Source organism: Cajanus cajan, chromosome 7 (assembly GCF_000230855.2).
Source record: "Cajanus cajan strain Asha chromosome 7, NIPB_CcT2T_4, whole genome shotgun sequence".
Classification (NCBI taxonomy): domain Eukaryota; kingdom Viridiplantae; phylum Streptophyta; class Magnoliopsida; order Fabales; family Fabaceae; genus Cajanus; species Cajanus cajan.
This window is the reverse complement of record NC_138523.1, coordinates 12,343,357-12,359,654: the sequence shown is the minus strand read 5'-3', so window position 1 is coordinate 12,359,654 and position 16,298 is coordinate 12,343,357. Positions and strand designations below refer to the sequence as shown.

At 34.9% G+C, this 16,298-nt stretch overlaps 3 protein-coding genes across 3 annotated transcripts; 2 read left to right on the top strand and 1 right to left on the bottom strand.

Annotated features, from left to right (window-relative positions):
• The first annotated feature begins 203 nt into the window (after positions 1-203).
• Positions 204-6,867, top strand: LOC109819335 (serine/threonine-protein kinase KIPK2). The gene is made up of 3 exons (XM_020385043.3): positions 204-486; positions 1,711-3,617; positions 5,762-6,867. The coding sequence occupies exons 2-3, from the start codon at positions 1,873-1,875 to the stop codon at positions 6,609-6,611; spliced, it is 2,595 nt and encodes an 864-aa protein (XP_020240632.1). The 5' UTR covers positions 204-486; positions 1,711-1,872; the 3' UTR covers positions 6,612-6,867.
• Positions 6,868-8,471: 1,604 nt separating this feature from the next.
• On the top strand, positions 8,472-11,514 carry LOC109819345 (tyrosine-protein phosphatase RLPH2). Its single transcript, XM_083061085.1, has 4 exons — positions 8,472-9,095; positions 10,588-10,655; positions 10,816-10,995; positions 11,166-11,514. Exons 1-4 carry the CDS (start codon positions 8,579-8,581, stop codon positions 11,334-11,336), a joined length of 936 nt encoding a protein of 311 aa, XP_082917211.1. The 5' UTR covers positions 8,472-8,578; the 3' UTR covers positions 11,337-11,514.
• Positions 11,515-13,660: 2,146 nt separating this feature from the next.
• On the bottom strand, positions 13,661-16,082 carry LOC109819355 (growth-regulating factor 3). Its single transcript, XM_020385064.3, has 4 exons — positions 15,878-16,082; positions 15,638-15,784; positions 15,239-15,473; positions 13,661-14,375 (listed from the first exon to the last, which is right to left on the bottom strand). The coding sequence occupies exons 1-4, from the start codon at positions 15,999-16,001 to the stop codon at positions 14,033-14,035; spliced, it is 849 nt and encodes a 282-aa protein (XP_020240653.1). The 5' UTR covers positions 16,002-16,082; the 3' UTR covers positions 13,661-14,032.
• Between the last annotated feature and the right edge of the window lie 216 nt (positions 16,083-16,298).

Genomic DNA, 16,298 nt, shown 5'->3' with positions numbered 1-16,298 from the left:
AAAATTTAATTTTCTAATTTTAGATGAGTAATTAAGTTAAAACAATTTCAATCATTTTCATAAAAGAAATAGTTTAAATTTTAATTGTTGAAAAAATCATATTTAAAAACTTTATTCAACAATAAAGAAATAATTAATATAATAAATAATTATATATATAAAAAAAAACTATATCTCATATTTATTTGAGTTATAAGAATATTTTGTCTGTGAGAACATGGGGTCTGTTCGTACAAAATAATCAGTGCCAGTGCTGAAAGTGGAACCGAAGAAAATAAACATTGTGCATCTTCTTCTTCTTCTTCTTCTCTCTCTCTCTTTCTTTCTCTCTCCACCTTTGAGTTTCCTCCGTCACTTCCGTGCTCGCCTAGGGTTTCTCTTTCCGCGTTTCTAATCTCGATTGCTCTGTTCTGTGCTGTGGATTCCGTTCGCCGGAGAAGTTACGTCGTCAATGTGCTCCGTTTCTGCGCCTTCGTTTGCTTGCAGGTGCGGCCTCTGTGTTTTCGATTGCGCTCGGTGTCTGAACAGTTTGATTTGTCATATCTCGTTCCGGTTGTCTCTGATGAACGCTGTTTGCTTTACCTTCGTGTAAACTTTGTTTTTTTTGTCTGAATCTGTTTACTGAGATTTCGACCTTTTCTTTTTTGCGGTTTCGAAACTTCGCTTTGAAGAAGAAGAAGCTTCTTCTCTTGGATTCTACATTCTGGAAGTAACAAACATCAACTGCATTTTTATTATTATTATTATTATTATTATTATTATATATATATATATATATATATATATATATATACATATATATAGATTCCAGTTTTACATTTTGTGGAACTGTGAATTACTTTGCGTTGGATTTTTTATTTTTAATATAGCGGAATGGTTTGATATAATTTATCTTTTAAATCACCTTCATTGTTTTTTTTTTTTTTTTTTTTTTGTGTGTGTGATTTGAATTTTTTTTGGGGGGATATATTGATCCTTTAGTTTATTCTCATTACTGTCCGTACTTTTTGTTCATTGGAAAATGTCGTTGTAAACATGAAAAGAATTGGCTTATGACTATGGTTTGATTTTCACCTGATCTGTTAATTTCAGTGATTGGTGAAGTCTTTGAATTGAAAGAAAATATTTTCGCTCCACTTCAAAGTACCTAGTTTTTACTTGATGCTGTTTTTCTATAAAGCTGAATCAGCTATGGGATTGCTGTGGCTGATATGAACCGGATCCTGTGCATAAATGCCTGAATTACATTGTGCGGACTATCAAGCATGACTCATTTTTGAAATCCTGTTATTTAGTCCTTGGTTTGTTTCTAGTTAATATTCGTTTGATTTATTAAATAACCGAATATTTAAAATTATTGGATTTTATGAGATAAATTGTCTTGTATTCTCATCTTCACATGGAGTTCCAAACTGTTAGAATTTTGGAAAGGAAAACAAATTAGATTTTTGTAGTATCTTGCTGTTTCATGTGCAATTTGATTTGTGTTCCTTGCAGGTGACACTTGTCCTGCAACTGATTGGTTTGTGTGATTACTGGTTTTGTAGCTTCTCTCACCATTTTAAATTTGTTGTTGTCAATCTTTGTTTTCATTTGAATTTTTCTTTTGGGTCAATTCTTGTCCTTCCCTGTTTCTTTATACTTTAATTTACAACTTTTTATATTTCCTCTTTGTTTGCTGATGCATTCAAATGCTGGCCTTTGTATCAGGGTTTCAATGTCGCATAGCTGGTAAAGATGTGGATGTACCATTAAGACTTATGTTGTCTAATACACTGCATGAGGAATAAAGTGGAATTGACTTTTGCATTGAGAGTCAAACTGTTTCTGTAAATTCTACCACACCAAAGTTGGTGGTACAATTTATCTCTAATGGGTTCGTTCGCTGGCACTTGTGAAATTGTTGAAGCAAGGGAAGACCTAAATACAGATAATGATGCAGGGATATATCAGTCCAATTCTGGATATAGCATGGCTGAGAAAAATCAGAAGCCTCCTGTGCTGAAACAGGGATTCAAGGATAATCTAGATGATGATATTAATAAGCTGTTTGAATCAATTGCTCTTAAATCTTCATCAAGGAATTTGAGCTTTTTACAAGAAGGTACAAGCCCTAAGATGAAAAGTGCAATGAAAAAACCACTTATAGCAGGTGCTCCTCGGTCTCCACAAGTAGGACCTTACGAGCCTGTGACTTTGAAGCAGGCATTAAGAGACCTATGCATATCTAAGGCATCAGAAATGGCTGCCATGAAAAGATTATCAAAGTCAACTGCTTCTCCTAGAATATCTGAGGTTGGGAAGATACAGACATTGTATAATTCAGTTGTAGCTGAAGGTAGACGATCTGGTCCTTCTAATGTAGAGAGTAAAGGGAGTACAAGTGAAATATCTCAAGTGCCAGAAGAAAGCAACTCCCTTGCCTTGGATAAAACTTCCGAGTCTCATCAAGCTGTTAAAAGCACATCACTGAGTGAAAATGTTCAATCTTCCAAAATTGCTGTTGTAATTACACAAACTGGTACTGGGGCCTCATTGATGCAAAGTGACTTGGCTAGTTCATCAAGTAAAGTTGGGGTTCTGTCACAGTCATCAGAGCCTGCTCAAATAGAAAAACAAACATCTGCATCTTCTCCATCTAGTTGTAATACCAATGGAAGTAAATTAGAGTTGCCTGAAAATGATTCATCCCCTAAAAAATTAGGAAATAAAGCATCTGTATCAAAGAATGGGCGGAAAGGTAGGTTACAGACAGTCTCTTCCTTGTCTAATCCAGTAAATGGCAATAGAGTGTGCAAAATGTCACGCAATGCCCCTCGTACAGTCAAATCGATTATCAAGAACAAGAATTTGGGTAAGAAAAAATCAAAGCAGGATTCAGTTTCTTCTTTATTTGATCCTACATCCAATGAAGTAAATAACAAGTCAGTTCCTGGTGCAACTCAACTTGTTTGTGAGAGATGTTGGTGTGCTATAGAAAACAACAAAGGTATTGAAACATTGGACTCTATCAGTCCTGGAGACGGAATAAACTCTGTTACTGTGCATTCTGGCTCAGCATCAGCTGGCTGTAATAGCAGCACAGAAGTTACAAAAGTGAAAAAGAACACTGTATTGAAAGAGCAACTTGAACTTTCTCAAAGTTCAAAGAGTAGCCAAGGTGACTACAGTAGTAGTACAAGTACCAGTGATGAGAGTAATCTCAGTGGATCTAGTTGTGGCAATAGGCCTCACATGTCAAAGGATGCTAGATGGGAAGCTATACAGCATGCTCAAATGCAGCATGGAGTCTTGGGCTTGAGAAACTTCAATCTTTTGAAGAAGCTAGGTTGTGGAGACATTGGGACTGTATATCTTGCTGAACTAATTGGCAAACATTGTTTGTTTGCTATTAAGGTGATGGACAATGAATTTTTGGCAAGAAGGAAGAAGATGCCAAGGGCTCAAACCGAAAGAGAAATATTAAGGATGCTAGATCATCCTTTTCTTCCAACGCTGTACGCACAGTTTACATCAGATAATTTGTCATGTCTGGTCATGGAGTATTGTCCAGGTGGTGATCTTCATGTTCTACGGCAGAAACAGCTTGGTAGAAGTTTTTCAGAGCCAGCAGCAAGGTACATAGTAACAGAAATTGTTCAGTAATATATTAGGATTTTCTTTTCTGTTGTTTGGTCAGAATTATATTATATGCTACCTCTTGTCTACTAAATGTTTAGGTATGCAACAAATGATTCCTAGAGTATTTACTGGTTCTATCAAATTTGTTTAATTCTTCTAATTGCTGAATCATGCTTGTGTTCATTTTTCATTAATCATTCGTTGTCTTGCATTTCTGGTGTATCTAGTGTATACAATAAGTTTTTTAAACATTGATATGTTTATTTCATATAATACATGCCTAGTTGTTGCACTATGTACAATATGATTGTGTGAATTTTAAAATATTGTATTAAGGATATAAATATGGGTGCAGCTTGTATAACTAAAAAAAAAAAAATCTGTTTCTTGCCTTTTAAATCCTTGAGTTATGAAATGGTGTCAATAGTTTTTTTCACTGTAATTGTGCTTCAGGTTACTTGGTGGTTAAGCACACATTCACCCTTTTCGAATGGACTTTTTTTCCAATTATTGACAAACGTAGAAAATGATAGAACATCAACTTATAAGCTAATACAATATAATAGTGAACACATAAATCACACATGATACAGCAACACACGATGTCCCAGAGACAGTCTCCTACAGAGTGAACTCTGTCCACTAAGTGCAAATAACAACTTTTTTGCCCAATTACACACCTTACTTCCAGATATATATATTCCTAATGCATAACTGCTATCAGTCATTTTGTCATTTTCTATGAATAATTGCAATCATGCAGTTTCTAATACAGAACTGCTAATGCAAGATAATTTATTTTCTACCACATATACTCCTAATAATAACTACCTCCAATCCATAGTTGTATTCTTTCCTAATCCACTTTGATCTCAATTCCCATCAGATTAGGTGATTAAACCCTACCACTGACTTTGGTTACTGACTGGTGAGGCTTTTTAAGGAATATTTCATGTTATTACTGCTGTCTCCTCAATCTGCTGTCATGCAACCCACTTAAGTGATTCATGTTCCTTTTCATCCATGTTTCAGCCTAAAAATGTACTCTACGACCTCTATTCACCTACTAAACAACCAGTATCCCAATGCCACTGTACCCTGAATATTTTACATTGCAGCATTCACTGCTAGCTAGTGCTATCCCTATTCTTGATGGCCACTTTGTTTAACATGGAAAAAGTGGCTTTTCAGTTATTGATTAAATTTGGTAGGAATAACTTCCTCCTGCACCATGGTGGAAGTGGAAGCATGGTTTCAATGTTAATGAACTTCCTTTAACGTTACAGTCATCTGCTTTCTATGCAATTTTTTGCTGCCAGCTTATCCATATATGTGGATTTGGGAAACGTCCATTAAAGCATAACATTGGGTCTATAACATTGTTCTTGCTAGAGTGCATTGCTTCTGATTTGAAATAGTGAAGTTACTTTTTGTTTTTTTGTATGTTTTTTACCCCCAACGATTAGTTCAACATGAAAAAAAAAGATATGGTATTTATATAGAAATGTTATTTCAATATAAATACCATATCTTTTTCACTGTATAGTGTATTCAACTAATAGCACACACATGAATTGTGTAAGTTGTTTCTTATTTTAAAACCAGCCTTCTAGTCTAATAAAACAAAGTTGCGTCAACTGTCAATTTCTTGTTTACTGTTGTTATTTTCAAGTTTCCAGTTTTCCCACAGAACTACTTGTTTTTCTTCTTCCCATTTTGTCTGATTTAAGTATCTGTATTTTATTTTATTTTTTTTGCCTTTTTATCTGCATAAATAAAACTGTCAAAAGTATTATTTCTGTCTTTCATGAACAAGGTTAAGCTAATTAAAAAGAATTAAAACTAACAATTTAGTTTTAATAAGTAAAATCTATCCAAACAGTTTGATTGAAATTATGTGTCATTACACAGGTGTGCTGTTGGTCTTGATTAATAGTTGCCCTTATATATGCATGCAAATTTTCAATAAATATATCATACATATGATATACTGCATAATAGCTATTCAGGTGCAAATTGCTTTGATAGCTACCATAATTAAAAGGTGTTTCTTATCAGCAATTTTGCTAGTTTAACCCAACTTTGTTTGTGACATTCAAACAAATATTGGAGCTTGATTTTGTAACCTTTGTACACTCAGGTTTTATGTCGCTGAAGTCCTTCTTGCTTTGGAGTACTTGCACATGCTTGGAGTGGTTTACCGTGATTTGAAACCTGAAAACATTCTTGTTCGAGAAGACGGCCACATTATGCTCACAGATTTTGATCTGTCATTGAGGTGTGATGTTAGCCCAACACTTCTGAAATCATCTTCAGATGCAGATCCTGCTAAGATTTCTGGTCCTTGTGCACAATCAAGTTGCATTGAACCATTCTGTATTGAACCATCATGTCAAGTTCCATGCTTCAGCCCCAGACTCCTACCTTCTGCAGCAAAAGCAAGGAAATTAAAAACTGATCTTGCTGCTCAGCTCAGATCATTGCCACAGCTCGTGGCTGAGCCCACAGATGCAAGATCAAATTCATTTGTTGGTACTCATGAATACTTGGCACCTGAGATCATCAAAGGAGAGGGACATGGAGCTGCAGTTGACTGGTGGACATTTGGTGTTTTTCTTTACGAGCTTTTATATGGAAGAACACCCTTTAAAGGTTGTAATAATGAAGAAACATTAGCCAACGTGGTGTTGCAAGGTCTCAGATTCCCTGACAGCCCATTTGTTAGTTTCCAAGCGAGGGACCTCATCAGAGGGTTGTTGGTTAAAGAACCTGAAAACCGTTTGGGTTCACAGAAAGGGGCTGCTGAGATAAAGCAACACCCTTTCTTCGAAGGCCTTAATTGGGCCCTAATACGTTGTGCTATCCCACCAGAACTTCCAGACTTCTGCGAATTTGGAATTTCAGAGATGACCCCACAGTCCCAGGGCAAGGGTGGTAAGTATGTAGAATGTAATGCAGCAGGAGAGCAAGTGGAATTTGAGTTGTTTTAAAGAAACTTCTCTTTGGCAAGAGTGGCATTCATGTTATGGATTCCCTCCTCTTCGGACCCTATGCTTCATGTGTCGAGCTGCAACAAACAATTATGTAAGCCTATGTTGTATATTAGTTTTGATTATATAGCAGGGTAAAATGTGCATTTTGAGGTATAGGAAGTTCAGTTTATACGGCAACTTGGTACGGTAGTCGCAATCTGAAAGAACATAAATTCCTCAGAAAAAAAAAAGTGCCATACTCATTCGGAACCCATCATGCTATATCAACAACAAATAAATAGTAAAGTAATTTTGAATAGGCTTTTAAAAAGATTGCGTGGACTCTAAAATTGTGAGTTAAGAATGTGATAGTTAATCTGTAATATGATTGCTATTATTTTCCCTGTGACCCACCCCGTGAGCTTGAAAGAGGGTACCACTATTTGTTAAACAAGCTGTGTACTTAAAAGATAATTGCGGTACTATATTAGTCATGAAATTAAACTGTAATCAATTCAGTTAGATGATGACAGAAAAATCAACAGAAGCATGAAATTATACTTTTTAAAATCCTTTCTCAAGATGTTATGATAATATATTACCTTTTAGTTAGAGGTTGTTCCCTGTAACATGTAAGGGCGGTTTGTCCCTATTCTACCACGGGTTGCCGGGATGGATTTTCATGATTATTGATTCGTTTGTATCATCAGATTTGAGCTGTTTTCTGACTCTCTTTTCAAATCTATGATGCTGTCCATATGGAGATAAAAGGTGATAACTAAATTAACTGCAGAGTAAAAAATTTAACTGGATTTTGTACTTTCTCCAATCATAGATACTAATCTGAACTTCAGTTCAAGTTGTTAAACTTTATGCCCTGCATAGTTGAGATTATTGATAACTTAAATTTAGCTTAGAAACACTATTTGTTCTTGAAGTATCATTTTGGGTATTGATAATGGGCCATTTGCATTTTCATATAAAATATGTCATTCAAATTAAATTTTTTAGTATAAACCAAAAACGATAAATTACAAACGAGCTTTAGCTGATGTAGGAATTCAACTTGGGGAATCCGACTCTTGCGGTACTAGAATTCAGATTCATTAAAAAAAAAAAAAAAAAAAAAAACAGAGAGAGAGAAGTGCTCAACAATTACCTTCTCTCAATGCGTGAATTAGTCTAAGTTATCAAGGATTAGCCATATCAGAATTACAATAATGATAGTAAGTTTAAATTTAGGACCCTTATATACTATTTCAATTTTCTATCATCTATATTCAAATTTAGTTGAATCTAGTGCCACAAGCCCTTTGATATTATCAATGTATATTATTTTAATTTTTTACCGGAGCGATCCAAATAATTCAGTGATAAGTTCTTTGTATTATGAATAGTGGGTGCATACTAGTAACGTTTAACAATTTAAAACCAAATTGTATATTAATATTAATTTTATTAAACATAAAAGTAACCAGCCACTAAATCATACGCAATATATAAAACTCTACTATTTTTTTCTTATTAGCAAAGAATATGTCGTGTCATGTATTTTATTTTTTAGAAAACAGTGTACAAAAATCAAATAAGAATGAAGTTACTTTTATATGGTAAGCAAAGAGACGCTTAATACTTTTGTATATTTATTTTTAAAGAAATATTGAAGAAAAATAATTATTAAATTTAAGAATAATGGTATTTAATACAAAATGAAAAATTAAAAAGATGGTTATCAAAATATATATATTTTTATAATATTATATATATATATATATATATATATATATATATATTATAGATAAATAGATGTATGGATTTTTATTTATTAAAAATACCACCTATCCAAGTATCCCATCCATAAGAACCATGGAATACACTGCACCAAGATTTAAGATTCTCCTAGACACGTACATGAACCAAATTCTCCAAAACACGAAGCGAGCAAGTCGAACTCGAAGCACACCGAAGCCCACAAAATCGCACCGATGTCAGAGCCCCCAAAAGCCAGGGTAGTAATCTGCGTGGGCGACATCCACGGCTTCATAACGAAGCTGCAGAACCTGTGGTCGAACCTCGAAAGCAGCATCGACCGATCCCAATTCGAAACCGCCACCGTAATCTTCCTCGGCGACTACTGCGACAGAGGCCCCGACACCCGCCGCGTCATCGATTTCCTGGCGGCCCTGCCGTCGCGGCACCCGCGGCAGAGGCACGTCTTCCTGTGCGGCAACCACGACCTGGCCTTCGCCGCCTTCCTCCGCCTCCTCCCGCCTCCGTCGGACGGGTCGGCGTTCTCGGAGGGGTGGAGGGAGTACGAGGGGAGCGAGGCGCGCGAAGGGTGGTTCAAGGGCGAGGGGTATGAGGACATGCACTTGCAGGGTCGAAGGTGGAGTGGTAACATCACAGTGAAGTTTAACACTGCTAAGGGCACCGAGTATCAGGGGTCCATTTACGACGCTGGACCCACCTTTGAGTCCTATGGAGTTCCCCATGGTTCCTCTGGTTCGCCTCTCTTCCTTTAGCTAATATTAGAGGATTTTTTATGGATAAAAATTTGTTACAATTACTTTTAACTGTTGCTTGGTCTTCTTTTCTAATAAGAGTTAGAGCTTGTTGCTATTATACACTTGTATTTAATGCATATCTCTTTAAGGATCTGTAGTTAAATTTTTTCTTTTTTTGCTATTATTATCTTTGATAATTATGTTATTGTTGAAAATGTCACATACATTATAGAATGAAAGACGTTACTAGATGATTTTGTAGGTGGGAGTGCATTACCAGTAATATAATTAAAATTGTGTATATAAGTTCTAAATAATCTTTACTTTATAAGCTGATCTGTAGGATTGAATTAGATTTAAATTTATATTATTTATAGTTATTGGTGTGAAGTATTTAGTAATTTTACTTATGACAAATCTCTATCTGAGTGGTTACCCTTAATGATTTTTCCTCTTATCACGTTATTTTATTGCTATTTGAATGTAGAATAAAATGGTAGTGTCAAAATATAAAGCTTCTTTATTCCGTCTTCCAATCATAGATTGTCGTAGATGATATGTTGAAAGTCTTTTATAATAACTGTTTTACAAGTCATGTTTTTGATTAGTTGATATGTGAAAATGAGAAATCTTATAGAGAACATAAGCTATGTACCGGGTCCAAGTCTTGCACAATCTTTATATCCACAATGAAAAGTAAACTCATTGATTTTGGTAATGAAATAATTGATTAATTTGGAAAGACCAATGCTAACCACTACCTAAGAGAGTGATTAAGGAAAGAAAAGTATTTTTTTTTTCTTTTGGAGAAAGAAAACACTTATTATATATAAAATGCTAGAATTATCTAGCACTTGCTTTTTTAGGCGGATAGATATTGTAATGATCTTAGCAAGATCCATTTGCAAATTCGATATCCGCGGTGTTTGGATTTTGTAATGGTGTGTGAGAGTTGGGTTTTGGAGAATGAAAGAGAGGATAAGATTTTCATTTCTAATAATATTCTGTGATAAGATTTTTTTTTTTTAAATGAAAGAAATAAACTGATATATTAATAAGAACTTAATGTCTTAATCATTTATTTATTTTTATAAACATTACATAACTTTCTGAATTTAAAAATATTTTGTTTTCATCCCTTCTTTCCCTCTAAAATTACAATCCAACATACCCTAAAGAATTGTTACAATTATTCATGCAAAATCCTATGTATATCTAACATTGAATTTCTTCATAATTAATGTAGTATTTGGTTTTGAAAGTGACAAATGTGTTGCATTGGTTCTTAATTGTACATGTCTGTACAGATTGGTTAAAGTATCAACTTGCTAACAAGTTTAACCCATCATGTTGTCAATATATGATTTCATCTATCAAAGGATTAATTTATGTAGATGAAATCTTATAGGTCAAAGTATGTACATTAACTCTATTTTTTTAAAATTGAGTGTTGCTATTCCGTTGGCTGAAGGGTAGTTCATTGCATGCAGATTTGGTTAAGGCTGTTCCTGATGAGCATAAGAAATTTCTTGCTGATTTGGTTTGGGTCCATGAAGAGGTGGGGCTTACTTTGTTTGCCTCTGTGTTTGTAGTCATATCATTTAATAGATATCCAAGCTATCTGGTTGTCCCTTGGTTCAGCAATCCTTGTTTCGTTTGCTTACTGATGTGAATTAAATGAACAACTGCTGAAAGCTCTCTGGATCACATTTTACTAGGACGATGTCTTTGTGAACACTGGTGATGGAGTTAAATGCTGCAAGTTGATTGCTGTTCATGCTGGTTTGGTGAAAGGAGCAGATGTGAAAGAGCAACTAAAACTTTTGAAAGCTCGGGATACTCGGGTACCTAAGGTTGAGGCTCTAAGTGGGAGAAAGAGTGTATGGGATATTCCAGAGGTGATAGCTTGTTGTATTTTATAAATTACTGCAAATCTGCAACATCATATGGGTTTAAACAGGGACTGAAATCAGAAGACATATATTTTTAGGGACTAACAGCATATTTATGTCTTTCCTTTTGCTTTTGTAACTTCTCCAAATAAATTGGCCTTACTCTTTTCTTGTAGGAACTAACTGCAAGTGGAACCATCGTTGTTAGTGGTCACCATGCAAAACTCCATGTAGAAGACCTAAGGCTGATCATTGATGAAGGTGGAGGATATAAAGATAAGCCAGTGGCTGCAATTATTCTTCCTTCGATGAAGATTATTCGTGACACTGATGTATTAGCAAAATAGTTTCATATTTGTGATATTTTTGCTTGTATACAGAGTAGTCAAGCTGTTAAGCTTTAGATCTAATGAGCTTAGAGATGAAATAATGTGTGTGTGTGTTGCTGATCTGAAACACGAGATACATTTAAAAGGTTTTTCCTCTAATTCTGATTGTCAATAAAGCATTAAACTATTCTTTTAAGCAATGCTGTGGATCTGAATCTTCCACCTTTGAAATGACAATTGCAATGTGAATGACTTGTTTACTTATGAATTATTTTAAGTTTGGCATGTTAGTATCAACTTTATTTTACTATATAAATAAGCTTAAGTTAGATTTTGGGCTTGATTATGCAAATAATCAAACTCAAGTTTTATTGATTTGATAAAGCTCAAGTAATTAAATAAATGAATCATTAAAGAAATTTGCATTATTTAACAAGGTGTATTCCTTGTAAAATAATGGAATAAACTATATTGAAAAGAGAATACTCATCTTGTATACTCTTATAGTTTCTAATTTAAATTAGTTATTGTTTTTGACGATAGATACTTATTGATACCATAATTATAACAACAACAAAAAAAGTGTGTGCTTGCTACTTGTCATTGGATATTTTATATTAAATTCTTTTTACTGCTGTATGACTTCGTGGCTTTGGACAGACCATCTACTCCTCTTGTAGATCATGGCATAGCATTACATAAAATCATTTAGCTTATTACCTTAAGCTTTGGTGGTGAAAGGTATTTGATTTCATGGGTAATGAATTTGGCCATCCTGGTAAGCATTGGTGACTTTCTTCTTGTCACACTTTATGAAGTAAAGATTCGCCTATGATTTGAGTTCTTAATGTTAAGGTTGTTCATTCATTGTCAAAGGGAAGCTCTATATCACATCACATCCTAATGGCATCTTAGTTCCTGGGAACAATATCAGTTTTCTAAATGCAGGCAAATAATGTGACCATTATTTACAACTTCTTAGCAGCAAAAATGGCAACAGTACCCTGTTCTGCTTGCTTTATATTTTGGTTTTCTTGTTGATTGGCTGGTAGCATTTCTCAACTTTATGTATATAAGGATTCTTTATTCAACAATGATTTCTGAGTGAACCAATTAGATTGATGGCATTTCTTTGTTTGGGATTCTATTTCCGAATCACATGGAAGCTAAATCATCTTTATAGTAAGGGAACAAAATACAGAGTTCATCATGCCTTGATCTTTCTATATATATTTCTTGTCTTTAAATTCATTATTTGGAATTTTAGTATTCTTTTGCTTTTAGTTTCTTCCTTCTTTCTCCATATGCTTATTTCTTTTCAACTTCTACCAAGTTTCATGTCATTCAATGTCCAAGATACATATAATCTAACTAATATCTAATGCCCAGTCATTTGCACTGGTTTTATTTTTCTTTCTACTTTATGTTACCGGTTTAAAAAATCATTTACTTAAGTAATTTAAGTAAAATTACACAGCAAGCGATTTTCAAGTGACATTGAACCTGTTTGGATACAAGTTTAGAAACATTTTTGAAAACTTCTCTATTAAAAAACCCAAAACAGATTATTTTTCAGAGATGAGAAGAACAGAAAGGAAAAGAGGAAGAATAATTTTTTTATTGAATTACAACATACCTAAGGAGATATTCCTCTTTCCAAGAATGCCCCCTCTTCTACCCACTCCTATTGAAGCTAATCCTGTTGTTTTTGGTTTGAGCAGAGAGAGAAAAAAATGTGCTGAGAAGCTACTGAAATTTACTAAAAACGTGCCCTTATTTTCATTGGACCAACAACCATCCAGATTACAGAATTGGCTATTTATAAACAAGGAAATATGCGGTATGACTTGTGTATCACTACGTAGGCTATGTTAATTATTATATAGCTACAAAACTAACATCAGTACCTCTGGTTCTTGAAATAATAGTAACAATATAATGCACGATGTTTCTAGTTTTTTCATCTTGACATTGGAGGATTCCTCTTTGATGGTTGTGTTGTTACAGCTACTAAAATGGCATGGTACTCTTATTAACAGTTGTATTGTTTTTGGTCTTATTAAAATGGTATGATGCTATTATACTACTTTGTTAAGCGTTGCTCAGCATTGTTATTCTTTCTACCTATTGCTTATGCTTGGTTTTCAATTATGAGCCTGCCAATTATAAATTAATATGGGGTTGGCAATTGAATCCATTAATCTGTTGGCTATCGGTGTTTAAATCCTATCAAATCCATCTAAATGTATTAATCAATTTATTGGACTTGTTAGTTTTAGGTAATGGATGGTCAATGGACCAACGAAAATATTTATTGGATATCCATTGGTTTAGAGAATGGATAGTATTCAAAGCCAGAAAAAGTAGATGCATTTAGTTGAGAGAAATAAAAGGTGAAAATGAAAAATATTTGTACAAAGGAGAACCTATGTGGATGCATCTATCTGTTTATTTTAGAAACCTTAATTATATGCTATGTGGAGTAGTACTCTTGACTAATAAACTTGTTCATTATTAGTAGATGTTTGTTTCCTAATTATCATTATTATCAGGTGAACAAGTGGTAAATTTGGTTATTCACTTAACTGGAAGAACTAATACTATTCTCTCCTTAATCAGACATCATGCCAAAAGTTGAAGGTATTTCTCTCTCTATCTGTCAACATACATGCCCATGAATATTCTCCGAAGTAACCCAAAAGTTCTCACAAACTTCACGCAGAATTAGGAGGCAACTGAAGCAGAACACTGGTTGGTGAAGAAGTGGAGGTGGAAGTGGATGATCTCAATGCCTCTGCAAGTGGTCCTCCCACTGAAGCCACGTGGCACGTGTCCTCTCCATGACCAGTAGACAATTTCAACGACACATCCGAGGAAGTGATTCCCATAGAGAGGCATGTTCCAGAGTTGCTCCTGCCACTATTGCTTTCACCATTTTCAGGCTTTGGCCAATCATCAAAGAAATGCCTCAGGACATGCCCACCAGATTTTCCATCCCCATCCACATGATCATGCTTTTCAAACAAATTCTTGCTCTCATTCTTGGTCCAAGAGGAACTACAGAAGTAAAAAAAATTGGTTATCAAGCAAGGGCATTGCAGGACAAAGGGACAAGAAAAATGTGGCTGTAGAACAAAGGATAACGTTGTTTCTAAATTTGGTCTAACAAGAAACTTTGGGGCTATACTATGCACAATAAAGACTCCATCTTTTTCCATGTAAATATGAGACATAGCAACTAGGTCCTCATCAGCGAGGGTTCCCTACCATTTATGCATCACATCACACTTATAGGTTCATTATTTACTCATTAAGGATCCATTTTCAACCACGCCTTTTGGATGTTACTTGGTACACATCTAGAGAGAACAATTGCCTGTATCAATTCTTACATGGATAAAACTTGCACAAAGTATCATGGGTATTGTCGGTACTTTTTGCATATTAAAATTAGAGTTTTACTTTGTTAACACCCTTTGACATTAAATAGTTCGACAATCAGAATAGATATTTCACCTCAAGAAAATGCATAATATAATATCCCATTAAATAGCAAAGTCACTTAAAAACAACACAAACAGTGTGAGTTTTGTCTTTAGTTATATGGTAGAAATTCTGGTAACAAGAGCATTTTATCCTTATGAACTACTCTGTACCACGCTACAGCTACAGTTTCTTGAGACAATTAATACAGTACTTTTTTGATAATTTAAAATTAATATTGTAAAAAAAAATAAAATGATACAGTGAAAGTAAAACGATGTGTGTCCCCAGATTAGATGAAACTCGTTCATTGAACTGTTAGCTTTTCCTTTTCCAAGGGATGGTCGTTGACCAATTCACATTTCATTATCATAGTTGAAACTCAAACAAACTTGAAAACAGAATGAACAAAATTTCACAATGACAATAACTGCTACCTTTGATTGAGCTGAATGAAAGGGCGGTTGAATGAAGCAGAGGATGAAGTAGCATGACGTTGTTCCACTTCCACAGGCTTTCTTGAACGGTTCCGACCACGATGCATGTGGCGGTCGCAGTACTTCTGACCGGCCACCGCGTCCCTCGAGCACCGCCACTTCTTGCCGTCGGTCCTCCGGCACCGCCCCGGCTCCGGATCCAGTGCTGCTCTTCCCCAGCACCCTGATTCCATCACTGGTCCCAAAATCATCAAAAAAGGAGCAACTTTGATGGGCATAAAGCATTAAAAAAGAAACCTTTCATACCCCACACCAACACCTCAAAGCATACTAACAAATGGAAAAGGACAAAACTTTATACTAGCAAATTGGAAGTGGAGAATGGGGTTGGAAATTTACAAGCAGGGTGATGGTGTTGAAGGAAGCTTTTCTTGATGGGTTGGAGCAGTTGAGGAGGAACAGGAACACCAGCCTGCATGTAGCTGAATATGAGAGCCTGCAACTCAAGCTCTTGCCACTGTGCAAAGCTGAAACAACTTTCCATCCCTAACATCACAGTTGAAAGAAGAGGGTTGAAAAACAAGCGAGGGAAGAAAAGAATGTTTGAAAAGGAAAGAAGTGAAAGATCAGAAATGTTACTGGTGGAGAGTTGAGGTAGAAAAAGAGGGAGTGGTGGTGGATGGAGGAGTTTTGGAGAATGATGCTGCTCTGACTCTGACTCTGACTCGTGCTGCTTTCTCCATTGTGTTAACTTTAAGTCCATGGAGAGAGAAAGAGGTAAGTGCTGAGATTGGAAATGCAAATGCTTTTGGTTTGGTCGCCTATAAACATTGGATATGTGAAAACCAGGTTTCTAGGAAAAAATTATTAGGCACAGAACATTGTCCTTTATGCTGGTAAAAATGAGTATAATAAATAAATTAATTCTCCGATGAATTTAAAAAAAAGTAAGATAGTTAAGTGAATTTATTCTGGTAGAAAAAGTCGCAAGTCTCCTTTATTAATATTAGAGAGAATAATATTCTAGTAATTTGTGCGATTATTAGTTTAAATTAATATA

What these genes read in the sequence shown, in the direction of transcription:
- LOC109819355 (XM_020385064.3), bottom strand. Translation starts at nt 16,001, where the DNA reads ATGGACTTAAAGTTAACACAATGGAGAAAGCAGCACGAGTCAGAGTCA. An exon ending in TCTACCTCAACTCTCCACCA is followed by an intron (nt 15,785 to 15,877) that starts GTAACATTTCTG and finishes CTGTGATGTTAG; the next exon opens with GGATGGAAAGTTGTTTCAGC. An exon ending in TCAACACCATCACCCTGCTT is followed by an intron (nt 15,474 to 15,637) that starts GTAAATTTCCAA and finishes TTTTGGGACCAG; the next exon opens with TGATGGAATCAGGGTGCTGG.
- LOC109819335 (XM_020385043.3), top strand. Translation starts at nt 1,873, where the DNA reads ATGGGTTCGTTCGCTGGCACTTGTGAAATTGTTGAAGCAAGGGAAGAC. An exon ending in TTTTCAGAGCCAGCAGCAAG is followed by an intron (nt 3,618 to 5,761) that starts GTACATAGTAAC and finishes TTGTACACTCAG; the next exon opens with GTTTTATGTCGCTGAAGTCC.
- LOC109819345 (XM_083061085.1), top strand. Translation starts at nt 8,579, where the DNA reads ATGTCAGAGCCCCCAAAAGCCAGGGTAGTAATCTGCGTGGGCGACATC. An exon ending in AGTTCCCCATGGTTCCTCTG is followed by an intron (nt 9,096 to 10,587) that starts GTTCGCCTCTCT and finishes CATTGCATGCAG; the next exon opens with ATTTGGTTAAGGCTGTTCCT. An exon ending in GTGTATGGGATATTCCAGAG is followed by an intron (nt 10,996 to 11,165) that starts GTGATAGCTTGT and finishes CTTTTCTTGTAG; the next exon opens with GAACTAACTGCAAGTGGAAC.